Source organism: Oncorhynchus clarkii, chromosome 11, assembly GCF_045791955.1.
Source record: "Oncorhynchus clarkii lewisi isolate Uvic-CL-2024 chromosome 11, UVic_Ocla_1.0, whole genome shotgun sequence".
Classification (NCBI taxonomy): domain Eukaryota; kingdom Metazoa; phylum Chordata; class Actinopteri; order Salmoniformes; family Salmonidae; genus Oncorhynchus; species Oncorhynchus clarkii.
This window is the reverse complement of record NC_092157.1, coordinates 18,315,651-18,328,150: the sequence shown is the minus strand read 5'-3', so window position 1 is coordinate 18,328,150 and position 12,500 is coordinate 18,315,651. Positions and strand designations below refer to the sequence as shown.

The window sequence follows — 12,500 nt, the reverse complement described above, 5'->3', positions numbered from 1 at the left end:
TGTTTTGGCGTGTTTGTGTGTGTGTGTTTCTGTTTCCTTAAGGAGTCTGTAAATAACATATCTGCTTTACTAATTAAGCTGCTCAGTCAGTGCTCAGTAGGTGTGTTCATAAGCAGAATCATGCGTGTGTGTGTGCGCGCACTAATGCAGTGATTTGCATAATGGGTTAGTTAGCTCTCCCTGAGTCTAAGTTGGGACAGGAACACCATGTTCATTACCAGCTCCTCCTCATCGCTCTCTGTCTGTCTGTCTGTCTGTCTGTCTGTCTGTCTGTCTGTCTCTCTGTCTCTCTGTCTCTGTCTCTCTCTCTCTCTCTCTCTCTCTCTCTCTCTCTCTCTCTCTGTCTCTCTGTCTCTCTCTCTCTCTCTCTCTCTCAGGGTAAACAGTGAAGTAGAGAAGGAGTGTGAGTGTTACAAGGTGAGAGAGAGGTCGGTAGTTCATGTTATAGAGGTTGTGTTTGTGAGAGAGAGGGACATGGGAACCCACACCCACAGAAGAAGCAGGAGTAGACGGGAAGATATGAAACCAGATGTGAGGAGGTGGAGAGAACCAATAAAGTGGTAGGATAGTCCTGCTTTGAGAGAGAGAGAAAGAGAGAGAAAGAGAACAGGAGAGAGAGGGAGAATGAGAGAAAGAGAGAGAAAGAGAGCAGGAGAAAGAGAGAGAAAGAGAACAGGAGAGAGAGAGAGAAAGAGAGAGAAAGCGAGAGAAAGAGAGAGAAAGAGAGCAGGAGAGAGAGGGAGAAAGAGAGAGAAAGAGAGCAGGAGAGAGAGGGAGAAAGAGAGAGAAAGAGAGAGAAAGCGAGAGAAAGAGAGAGAAAGAGAGCAGGAGAGAGAGGGAGAAAGAGAGCAGGAGAAAGAGAGAGAGAAGAAAACTCCAGCCAGATTTCCCCTTTGCCCTCTTTCCTCTCTTTTTCTTCTCTTTCTCCCAGCCAGTGAATACTAATGGTTTTTCTCGTCCTCCCCCTCTCATCCTCCTCTCCTCCCTCCTCCCCTAGGACAGTGCAGCATTGTTTGTTGCGGGGCTCTTTTCTTTCAAACTTAATTACCTTCTCCCCTTCTGTGGTGCTGAGGGCTGAAGTTGGCTCTGTGTGTGTGTGTGTGTGTGTGTGTGTGTGTGTGTGTGTGTGTGTGTGTGTGTGTGTGTGTGTGTGTGTGTGTGTGTGTGTGTGTGTGTGTGTGTGTGTTTGTGTGTGTGTTTGTGTGTGTGTGTGTGTGTGTGTGGGGCGCGGGGGGTCTGGAAGTTGGCTCGGTGGCAGCAAAGGTCATCACACATTCTTTGGCGGTGGATTGCCTTAATCTGAGAGAGAGAGAGAGAGAGGGAGAGGGAGAGAGAGAGAGAGAGAGAGAGAGAGAGAGAGAGAGAGAGAGAGAGAGAGTGATAGCGGGTGAGAGAGAGCAGGTGAGAGACAGTGAGAGAGCGAGAGAGTGAGTGAAAGAGAGAGTGAGTGAGAGAGAGAGAGAGGGAGGAGTGCGTAGATGGCACTTTACAAGATACGGGGACCAGCAGGAGCCTCTAATCTGGTTAATGTAGTGTAATTGCGTCAGGAAAAGTGTGTGCGTTTGTGTGTGTATGTGTGTGTGTAATTGTCAGGACATAGGGTGTGTGTGTGTAATTGTCAGGACATAGGGTGTGTGTTTGTGTAATTGTCAGGACATAGGGTGTGTGTGTGCGTAATTGTCAGGACATAGGGTGTGTGTGTGTAATTGTCAGGACATAGGGTGTATGTGTGTAATTGTCAGGACATAGGGTGTGTGTGTGTGTAATTGTCAGGACATAGTGTGTGTGTGTGTAATTGTCAGGACATAGGGTGTGTGTGTGTGTAATTGTCAGGAAATAGGGTGTGTGTGTGTGTAATTGTCAGGACATAGAGTGTGTGTGTGTAATTGTCAGGACATAGGGTGTATGTGTGTAATTGTCAGGACATAGGGTGTGTGTGTGTGTAATTGTCAGGACATAGGGTGTGTGTGTGTGTAATTGTCAGGAAATAGGGTGTGTGTGTGTAATTGTCAGGACATATGGTGTATGTGTGTAATTGTCAGGACATAGGGTGTGTGTGTGTAATTGTCAGGACATAGAGTGTGTGTGTGTAATTGTCAGGACATATGGTGTATGTGTGTAATTGTCAGGACATAGGGTGTGTGTGTGTAATTGTCAGGACATAGGGTGTGTGTGTGTGTAATTGTCAGGAAATAGGGTGTGTGTGTGTAATTGTCAGGACATAGAGTGTGTGTGTGTGTAATTGTCAGGACATAGGGTGTGTGTGTGTGTAATTGTCAGGACATAGGGTGTATGTGTGTAATTGTCAGGACATAGGGTGTGTGTGTGTGTAATTGTCAGGACATAGGGTGTATGTGTGTAATTGTCAGGACATAGGGTGTGTGTGTGTGTAATTGTCAGGACATAGGGTGTGTGTGTGTAATTGTCAGGACATAGGGTGTATGTGTGTAATTGTCAGGACATAGGGTGTATGTGTGTAATTGTCAGGACATAGGGTGTGTGTGTGTGTAATTGTCAGGACATAGGGTGTATGTGTGTAATTGTCAGGACATAGGGTGTATGTGTGTAATTGTCAGGACATAGAGTGTGTGTGTGTAATTGTCAGGACATAGGGTGTGTGTGTGTGTAATTGTCAGGACATAGGGTGTATGTGTGTAATTGTCAGGACATAGGGTGTGTGTGTGTGTAATTGTCAGGACATAGGGTGTGTGTGTGTAATTGTCAGGACATAGGGTGTGTGTGTGTAATTGTCAGGACATAGGGTGTATGTGTGTAATTGTCAGGACATAGGGTGTGTGTGTGTGTAATTGTCAGGACATAGGGTGTATGTGTGTAATTGTCAGGACATAGGGTGTATGTGTGTAATTGTCAGGACATAGGGTGTGTGTGTGTGTAATTGTCAGGACATAGGGTGTGTATGTGTGTAATTGTCAGGACATATGGTGTATGTGTGTAATTGTCAGGACATAGGGTGTGTGTGTGTGTAATTGTCAGGACATAGGGTGTATGTGTGTAATTGTCAGGACATAGGGTGTGTGTGTGTAATTGTCAGGACATAGGGTGTATGTGTGTAATTGTCAGGACATAGGGTGTGTGTGTGTGTAATTGTCAGGACATAGGGTGTATGTGTGTAATTGTCAGGACATAGGGTGTATGTGTGTAATTGTCAGGACATAGGGTGTATGTGTGTAATTGTCAGGACATATGATGTATGTGTGTAATTGTCAGGACATAGGGTGTATGTGTGTAATTGTCAGGACATAGGGTGTGTGTGTGTGTAATTGTCAGGACATAGGGTGTATGTGTGTAATTGTCAGGACATAGGGTGTATGTGTGTAATTGTCAGGACATAGAGTGTGTGTGTGTAATTGTCAGGACATAGGGTGTGTGTGTGTGTAATTGTCAGGACATAGGGTGTATGTGTGTAATTGTCAGGACATAGGGTGTGTGTGTGTGTAATTGTCAGGACATAGGGTGTGTGTGTGTAATTGTCAGGACATAGGGTGTGTGTGTGTAATTGTCAGGACATAGGGTGTATGTGTGTAATTGTCAGGACATAGGGTGTGTGTGTGTGTAATTGTCAGGACATAGGGTGTATGTGTGTAATTGTCAGGACATAGGGTGTATGTGTGTAATTGTCAGGACATAGGGTGTGTGTGTGTGTAATTGTCAGGACATAGGGTGTGTATGTGTGTAATTGTCAGGACATATGGTGTATGTGTGTAATTGTCAGGACATAGGGTGTGTGTGTGTGTAATTGTCAGGACATAGGGTGTATGTGTGTAATTGTCAGGACATAGGGTGTGTGTGTGTAATTGTCAGGACATAGGGTGTATGTGTGTAATTGTCAGGACATAGGGTGTGTGTGTGTGTAATTGTCAGGACATAGGGTGTATGTGTGTAATTGTCAGGACATAGGGTGTATGTGTGTAATTGTCAGGACATAGGGTGTATGTGTGTAATTGTCAGGACATATGATGTATGTGTGTAATTGTCAGGACATAGGGTGTATGTGTGTAATTGTCAGGACATAGGGTGTGTGTGTGTGTAATTGTCAGGACATAGGGTGTATGTGTGTAATTGTCAGGACATAGGGTGTGTGTGTGTGTAATTGTCAGGACATAGGGTGTATGTGTGTAATTGTCAGGACATAGGGTGTATGTGTGTAATTGTCAGGACATAGAGTGTGTGTTTGTAATTGTCAGGACATAGGGTGTGTGTGTGTGTAATTGTCAGGACATAGGGTGTGTGTGTGTAATTGTCAGGACATAGGGTGTGTGTGTGTGTAATTGTCAGGACATAGAGTGTGTGTGTGTAATTGTCAGGACATAGGGTGTATGTGTGTGTAATTGTCAGGACATAGGGTGTGTGTGTGTAATTGTCAGGACATAGGGTGTGTGTGTGTGTAATTGTCAGGACATAGAGTGTGTGTGTGTGTAATTGTCAGGACATAGGGTGTGTGTGTGTAATTGTCAGGACATAGGGTGTATGTGTGTAATTGTCAGGACATAGGGTGTCCTTTTGTTTGTGCGGTTCATTTCCAATCAAACCAATTTCACAGGAGAGTGTTTCCAGATTCCCTTCTAAAGAAAATCCTGTTTTTCTTTTCCCCTCTCCCCCCCCTCCGCTCTCTCTCTCTTTCTCTCTCTTTCTCTTTCTTTCTCCCGCTCCCTCTCTGTTTTCAGTTTTTTTTTAAGGACATTAGCTATGTAGATTGGATTTTGCTTTGATGTAGTAAAATCTGTAGTAGGAGTGGCAGCGAGGTGAAGTGGCTGGAGCCCTCAGTTTATTCACTCTGCTCACTTTGAGTTTAGTTTATGCTGCTAGCGATGGAAGGTGCCCTTAGGCACAGATCTAGGATCAGCTTACCCTCCCCAGATTGTAACCAGAAATGTTGGACGGGGAAAAGCAAAACGGAACTTAGATCAGTGTTGTAATATTAGACAGAGACTGAAGCACTGCTACAGGGTCAGATATATTTTCATCCCTGAAGGTTAGGATTGAGGGTTGGATAATCTGACCCTAGACCTGTGTTTAAGGAGTGTATTCTACCACTCTTCCTAACCTGGTATTCAGGTATTTTCTACAACAATGAAAGCCCATGTTGGTCGCTGCAGGTAATCAGGTATTCTGTTACACCTGGGACTGTAGAGACCAATTTACCTTTCATCATAGGGATGAGGAGAACTCACAGACACACACACAGAGACACACACAAACATCCACAAACACACACACACAAACACACACACACCTGGCACACATACAAACCCCACTTCCATTTTATGCTTCTTTAATGTCTCCAAACCTGCAGCTCCTATGTTGCTGTCATGTGATTCGCTAAAAGGCATTCTGTGGAGAAAGTCATTTGTTAGGCAAGATTCCTGTGTTAAATAGGGCAAATTTTGTTGAGGTGTGTGTGTCTGACTGTGTGTGTGTGTGTGTCTGACTGTGTGTGTGTGTGTGTGTGTGTGTGTGTGTCTGACTGTGTGTGTGTGTGTGTGTGTGTGTGTGTGTGTGTGTGTGTGTGTGTGTGTGTGTGTGTGTGTGTGCATGCATCTAACATTACACCTTCAGGCATCAAACAGGGGTGGCATGAAAAATCTTTGTCGGAGTCAAAAGGAGAGAAAGAAACAAACCTGGTTTTCTCTCTATCCCGTCCTCTCCTCCTCTACTCCTTCCCTCCTTTTGCAATTTTCTCTGGTCCTTTCTTTTAGGCTTTAAACAGAGGGCATCAAGCCTCTTCAATGTGTGTGTGTGTGTGTGTGTGTGTGTGTGTGTGTGTGTGTGTGTGTGTGTGTGCGTGTGCGTGTGCGTGTGCGTGTGTGTGTGTGTGTGTGTGTGCGTGTGCGTGTGTGTGTGTGTGTGTCTCTCTCTGTGTCCTTTGATAGGGACAGCGCACCCCTTCACCAGAAAATCACTCTCTCCTGATGGATTTTTCACCATTTTGTTTCTGCATGGCAACAAGTAAACAGTTAGAATTAGCCTAGTGGAGCGCTATTCAGAGCTCTGTCACCGGGAGATAGATGCATTGGTCTCCCTCTGGAACTCTCCTTTGTCTTTTACTAACACACTATGACATCTTGATGGAGGATTTGGTGTTTGGGAGAGGCCTCTTGCTGAGACCAGGGTGACCTTAGCTAACGCAGAGGAGAAAAGCACACACACACACACACACACACACACACACACACACACACACACACACACACACACACACACACACACACACACACACACACACGCGGATGTGTTGTTTATTTGGACATTATAATTTACTTTTATATTTTCTCCTCTGCGAATTGCAAACGGTCACATTCTGTTTTGGCTTGTTTTGAAACAACTAAAAGCAGAGAGTCCGAGAGCAAGTTCGTAAGAAAGAGAGGGGGTGAGCAAGTTAGTAAGAAAGAGAGGGGGTGAGCAAGTTAGTAAGAAAGAGAGGGGGTGAGCAAGTTAGTAAGAAAGAGAGGGGGTGAGCAAGTTAGTAAGAAAGAGAGGGGGAGAGCAAGTTAGTAAGAAAGAGAGGGGGTGAGAAAGTTAGTAAGAAAGAGAGGGGGTGAGCAAGTTAGTAAGAAAGAGAGGGGGTGAGCAAGTTAGTAAGAAAGAGAGGGGTGAGCAAGTTAGTAAGAAAGAGAGGGGGTGAGCAAGTTAGTAAGAAAGAGAGGGGGAGAGAAAGTTAGTAAGAAAGAGAGGGGGTGAGCAAGTTAGTAAGAAAGAGAGGGGGTGAGCAAGTTAGTAAGAAAGAGAGGGGGAGAGCAAGTTAGTAAGAAAGAGAGGGGGAGAGCAAGTTAGTAAGAAAGAGAGGGGTGAGCAAGTTAGTAAGAAAGAGAGGGGGTGAGCAAGTTAGTAAGAAAGAGAGGGGGAGAGCAAGTTAGTAAGAAAGAGAGGGGAGAGCAAGTTAGTAAGAAAGAGAGGGGGAGAGCAAGTTAGTAAGAAAGAGAGGGGGTGAGCAAGTTAGTAAGAAAGAGAGGGGGAGAGCAAGTTAGTAAGAAATAGAGGGGGAGAGCAAGTTAGTAAGAAAGAGAGGGGGAGAGCAAGTTAGTAAGAAAGAGAGGGGGTGAGCAAGTTAGTAAGAAAGAGAGGGGGAGAGCAAGTTAGTAAGAAAGAGAGGGGGAGAGCAAGTTAGTAAGAAAGAGAGGGGGTGAGCAAGTTAGTAAGAAAGAGAGGGGGAGAGCAAGTTAGTAAGAAAGAGAGGGGGTGAGCAAGTTAGTAAGAAAGAGAGGGGGTGAGCAAGTTAGTAAGAAAGAGAGGGGTGAGCAAGTTAGTAAGAAAGAGAGGGGGTGAGCAAGTTAGTAAGAAAGAGAGGGGGAGAGCAAGTTAGTAAGAAAGAGAGGGGGTGAGAAAGTTAGTAAGAAAGAGAGGGGGTGAGAAAGTTAGTAAGAAAGAGAGGGGGTGAGCAGTTAGTAAGAAAGAGAGGGGTGAGCAAGTTAGTAAGAAAGAGAGGGGGTGAGCAAGTTAGTAAGAAAGAGAGGGGTGAGCAAGTTAGTAAGAAAGAGAGGGGGAGAGCAAGTTAGTAAGAAAGAGAGGGGAGAGCAAGTTAGTAAGAAAGAGAGATGGTGAGCAAGTTAGTAAGAAAGAGAGGGGGAGAGCAAGTTAGTAATAAAGAGAGGGGGAGAGCAAGTTAGTAAGAAAGAGAGGGGGTGAGCAAGTTAGTAAGAAAGAGAGGGGGTGAGCAAGTTAGTAAGAAAGAGAGGGGGTGAGCAAGTTAGTAAGAAAGAGAGGGGGTGAGCAAGTTAGTAATAAAGAGAGGGGTGAGCAAGTTAGTAAGAAAGAGAGGGGGTGAGCAAGTTAGTAAGAAAGAGAGGGGGAGAGCAAGTTAGTAAGAAAGAGAGGGGGTGAGCAAGTTAGTAAGAAAGAGAGGGGGTGAGCAAGAATTAAAAAGAAAAAAAAATGAGAAAATAAATCCCCTGATTTAGAATGCCTGCCGTCCCTCTCTTTGTGCGAGAGAAAAGCAGACGGAGGGAGGGAAGGAGAGAGGGGAGAGAGGAGGAGAGAGAGAGAGGGAGGGGGTTGGAGGAAAAACAATAGGCCAAGGAGTCTTTTAGCCCTCTCTTCCCCAAAGAACTTAGCAATGCTGGGGTCTGGTTAGCATTCCACGGATATTATTTATTTCTCAGCATCAGATCAGACGCTTCTTTAATCACTTCACAGTGCGTGTGTGTGTATGTGTGTGTGTGTGTGTGTGTGTGTGTGTGTGTGTGTGTGTGTGTGTGTGTGTGTGTGTGTGTGTGTGTGTGTGTGTGTGTGTGTGTGTGTGTTCACGGGAGGCAAGGGAGAGGCATAATTAAAAACTAGAGGTAGGACTGGTCCCAGACATCTCTGTTGTTCTAGGAACCGTTTTGAACCAGGGGAAAGCTGGCTTCATTGTTGTGCTCTCTCTCTCTCTCTCTCTCTCTCTCTCTCTCACTCTCTCTCTCTCTCTCTCTCTCTCTCTCTCTCTCTGTCTCTCTCTCTCTCTCTCTCTCTCTCTCTCTCTCTCTCTCTCTCTCTCTCTCTCTCTAGGACGGTTGTAGCAGGGGGAGGGAGTGGGAGGAGAGCACTGAGGTTACTAAACACTGCAGGAACTTGATCTGGGTTGTAATAGCTGCTGGGCACATTAAAAGGTGTAGATAAAAAGAGGGGAAAATGAGACGTGAAACCTTTTGGAGCAGGTATGCTGTTTTATGACACACTGTTCATAAGTGACCAATCCTGGGAACTACTTCAATAACTTTATTTGTAAAGCATTTCTCAAATATTCAGCTCTGAGCGCTAAATTATGTTTTGCATGCACTCCTACTTAATTAGTTTCTGTATTGTGAAACAGTGACTGTTGTTGTGGCGGAAGGTAACTACTGTAGAGCTATAACAGTTGACCTGCGTCAATGCTACTTTAGCTTAGCCCTGCTTTAAAAGGATAATCACACTGTACCTGCTAAGGTTAATGCTAACAGTGGGGACTCAGATCAACTTACCCTCCCCAAATCCTAACCTTAACTATAATGGAAAAAACACAGCGCTGACTTCAGATCAGTGTCGAGAGACAACTATTCCATTGTTTGCAGTTGAGCTCTGTTTACCGCTGTAGTTCATGTGTGTCTATGCGGTGTGATACATTGAAGCAATAGGTACATCTTCAAGACATGTCTCAGCTCTCAAGGATATATATAATTCCTGTTAAACTGACTGTTTTATGTCCAACACACACATCAAGGGCAGTTAGCAGCAAAATGACAACAAGTACAAGGAATAAATCCTCTAGTCTCTTTCATGTTAGCGCTCAGAACCCCTGGCTGCTAAACAGCTTTAAACTCAATCATAATTCCCCTGCAAGCCTCTTAAAACAGGATGCTACACAACCCGGGATGAAAAATGCATGAAGTTGACTGACTGGTTGGTTATATTCTTAGTTTTAGGTTGGGAGAGATGTAGAGGTTTAGCTGTGTCTTAACCCATCACATCTAGATCTAGATATTTAGAGTCATTTAGACTTGAGGGGAATAGGACAGCTGGTTTGTTGTTGTGTAGCCTTCCTCACCAGAACAGTGTTGCTTTAGGGTGAGTAAGAAAGCGAGACATTGTTTGTCATGTTATTTATTCTCTTCTCTGATGATTTAGGCCATCACGTAGGGACAGCACATCATCTCTGTTGTTTCATCTGTACTGTTCATGGAGTCATCTCTCTGCAATCTCAGATTCTCTTCTCTAATGATTTAGGCCATCACGTAGGGACAGCACATCATCTCTGTTGTTTCATCTGTACTGTTCATGGACTCATCTCTCTGCCATCTCAGATTACACCATCTCAGATTACACTTGATTATGGTACAGAACACACACACACGCACACGCACACGCACACACGCATGCACGCACGCACGCACGCACACACACACACACACACACACGCACGCACGCACACACACACACACACACACACACACACACACACACACACACACAAGCGCACACGCACACGCACACGCACACACGCACGCACGCACGCACGCACGCACACACACACACACACACACACACACACACACACACACACACACACTCACACACACACACACACACTTGATTTCAATCCTCACACTTTAATATCCATGAAGCCCCCTCCCACAGGCTGTGGATTGTTTCAGTTTAAACCTCTAATTGCTTTGTACTGTGTCACAGAAAGAGAGCGATGGAGAGATACAGTGGGTGGGGGGGATAGAGGGTGTGGGGGGATAGAGGGGTGGGGGGATAGAGGGGGTGGGGGATAGAGGGGTGGGGGGATAGAGATGGAGAAAGAGGCAGGCAATAGGAGGTGGGTGGGGTTGAAGGTTGCCGTTTTAAACCGTCATTGGAATGCTAGCTCATTCACACACCAACTTGTCTTACAAAAGCAAAAGCATTATATACTCTTGAATTGGATTTGGGCCAGGGAGAGTGTTGAAGGATGTGGAGTTGAAGGTGGGGTTATTTGAATGAATCAGATTTGTCATCTGGAGTACGGTCAGACTGAGCTCTGTGTGTTTGTTTGTGATGTGTAGTTTAGCTGCTCCTCTCTCTGTGATTTACTTTAGTTGGTGTTGATACCATGTGCCTGTGAAGTTGAAGGTGGAGTGACTGGTGTCTAATCTGTATGCCTGTTGGTGCTGGTGGCTGGCCAGTGTGGACAGGGCTTGGGGAGGGCATGGAGAAGAGGTTTAATCAATGACGCTGGTGTGTTAATCAGGAAGTGTTAGCTACATGCTGAGGGGTCTTTACCAGGCCCAGATTTAGGCTAAGCTGATTTTCTAACCGACACAGGAGTCAGACTTTTCTCTCCTTTGCTCCTCTCCTCCTCTCATGGCCAGAGCGAGGGATCAGTCACATTCGTTCACTCCTCCCTCTGTTTCCAGGGCATTAATCAGTGAGGGGTCAGAGAGAGAGGGACTCAGGGAAACTTTTGTGTGGTGTTCAACTGCTTTCAGGGGGCAGGCGATAGGTTCTGGCTGTCAGCTCTAAGACAAAGCTGCTCAGATCTATTCACATTTATATTGGATTTTCTCTTTTCACAAGTTGTCAGGGGGCTTCTTTAACTTTAATGGTAAACTCTGTGGTAGGCCTTCTCTTGGCAGTCAGCATTCAATAGTCACATTTTGAGTTGCATACATTTGAAATTATTATGGGATTTTGGATGTAGGATCTAATATTGTGCCTTTTTGATAAACAGTGTGATTGCTATTGTTGTAATACTTTTCTAATGACTTTCGCACTCTTTTTTCTCTTTCGTTCTTTCTTCAGGTCCCTGTTTGATTGGATGAGATGAGATCCCCATGTAAAGGTCGCCATGGCAACCTGTGACTCCCCTTCTTTCGTCTTGCGGCAGGAAAATGGCCATAAGCTGTCGTCGCTGCCAGCAGGGCCGTGTGACGCAGAGGAGACCGAGAGATACCGAACTGCTGCTGCCGCTGGGATGGATCCCACCGCTGATACCAATGACACTGTCGCAGCGCCAGAGAACAGCCCTGCTACCCTCCATAATGCCACAGACACCGGCAGCCCGCTGAGGACGGAGCAGCAGACCCGGATAGAAAGCTTTACCGGAAACGGGACTGTTACCGGAACCGGGACTGTTGTATCGGGTTTGGACCATGTCCACACTTCTGCTTCGCTGGTGGCCCCAGCAAAGAAGATCCCCTGTAATGAATGTTCCACCTCCTTCTCCAGTTTACAGCAGTACATGGAGCACCATTGCCCCAACGCTCGCATGCCTAACACAGCAGGGCGGGAAGAAGAGGAGGAGGAGGGCGAGAGTGAGGGAGATGGGGTGCCTGATGGAGTGGCAGAGGTGTGTGAGAGAGACAGCGAGATGGACGAGTTAGAAGATAGTGACGTGGAGAACCTGTGCGGTGAGATCGTCTACCAGCCAGACGGATCTGCCTTCATCCTGGAGGACTCCAAAGAGCATCGCGGTGACGGCGCCAGGGGCCTTCTGTCACCTCAAAACTTCCCCCCTAACCCCCAGAATCCCACCGCTGCCACCAATAAATCCCAAAGCGGTTTGACCATCCATGGGGGGAATCGGGACAGGGTGGAGTTGCCTGCGGCTGCACCCATATCCTTCTACCCACAGGTCATCAACACTTTCCACATTGCGTCATCCCTCGGGAAAGCATTCCCGGCCGACCCGGCGGCAACATCGTCGTTCCCAAATACCTCAGCGTTCGCAGGCGCCGGCAGCCCGGTGTTGCACAGTTTCCGTGTCTACGACCTTCGCCACAAGAGCGACAAAGACTATTTGACGGTCGACGGCGCAGCCAAAAACTCCTGTGTGTCCAAAGATGTCCCCAACAATGTGGACTTGTCCAAGTTCCAGGGCTGCGTGAGCGACGGACAGAGGAAGCCTGTGCTGATGTGTTTCCTCTGCAAGCTGTCGTTTGGCTATAGCCGGTCGTTTGTGACGCACGCCGTCCATGACCACCGGATGACACTCAACGAGCAGGAACAGAAGCTCCTGAGCAACAAGCACGTCTCTGCCATTATCCAGG

General features: G+C 46.3%; 1 protein-coding gene across 3 annotated transcripts in view; it reads left to right on the top strand.

Annotated features, from left to right (window-relative positions):
* The window catches only part of LOC139420319 (zinc finger homeobox 4), a 137,113-nt gene that overhangs the window by 24,244 nt on the left and 100,369 nt on the right, over positions 1-12,500 (top strand). For all 3 annotated transcript variants that reach the window (XM_071170286.1, XM_071170283.1, XM_071170284.1), the window contains exon 2: positions 11,254-12,500. This exon is cut by the window's right edge and continues 1,175 nt beyond it. In XM_071170286.1, the coding sequence (XP_071026387.1) occupies positions 11,300-12,500 (1,201 nt within the window). In that variant the 5' untranslated portion in view covers positions 11,254-11,299. The remainder of the gene's footprint in view (positions 1-11,253) is intronic.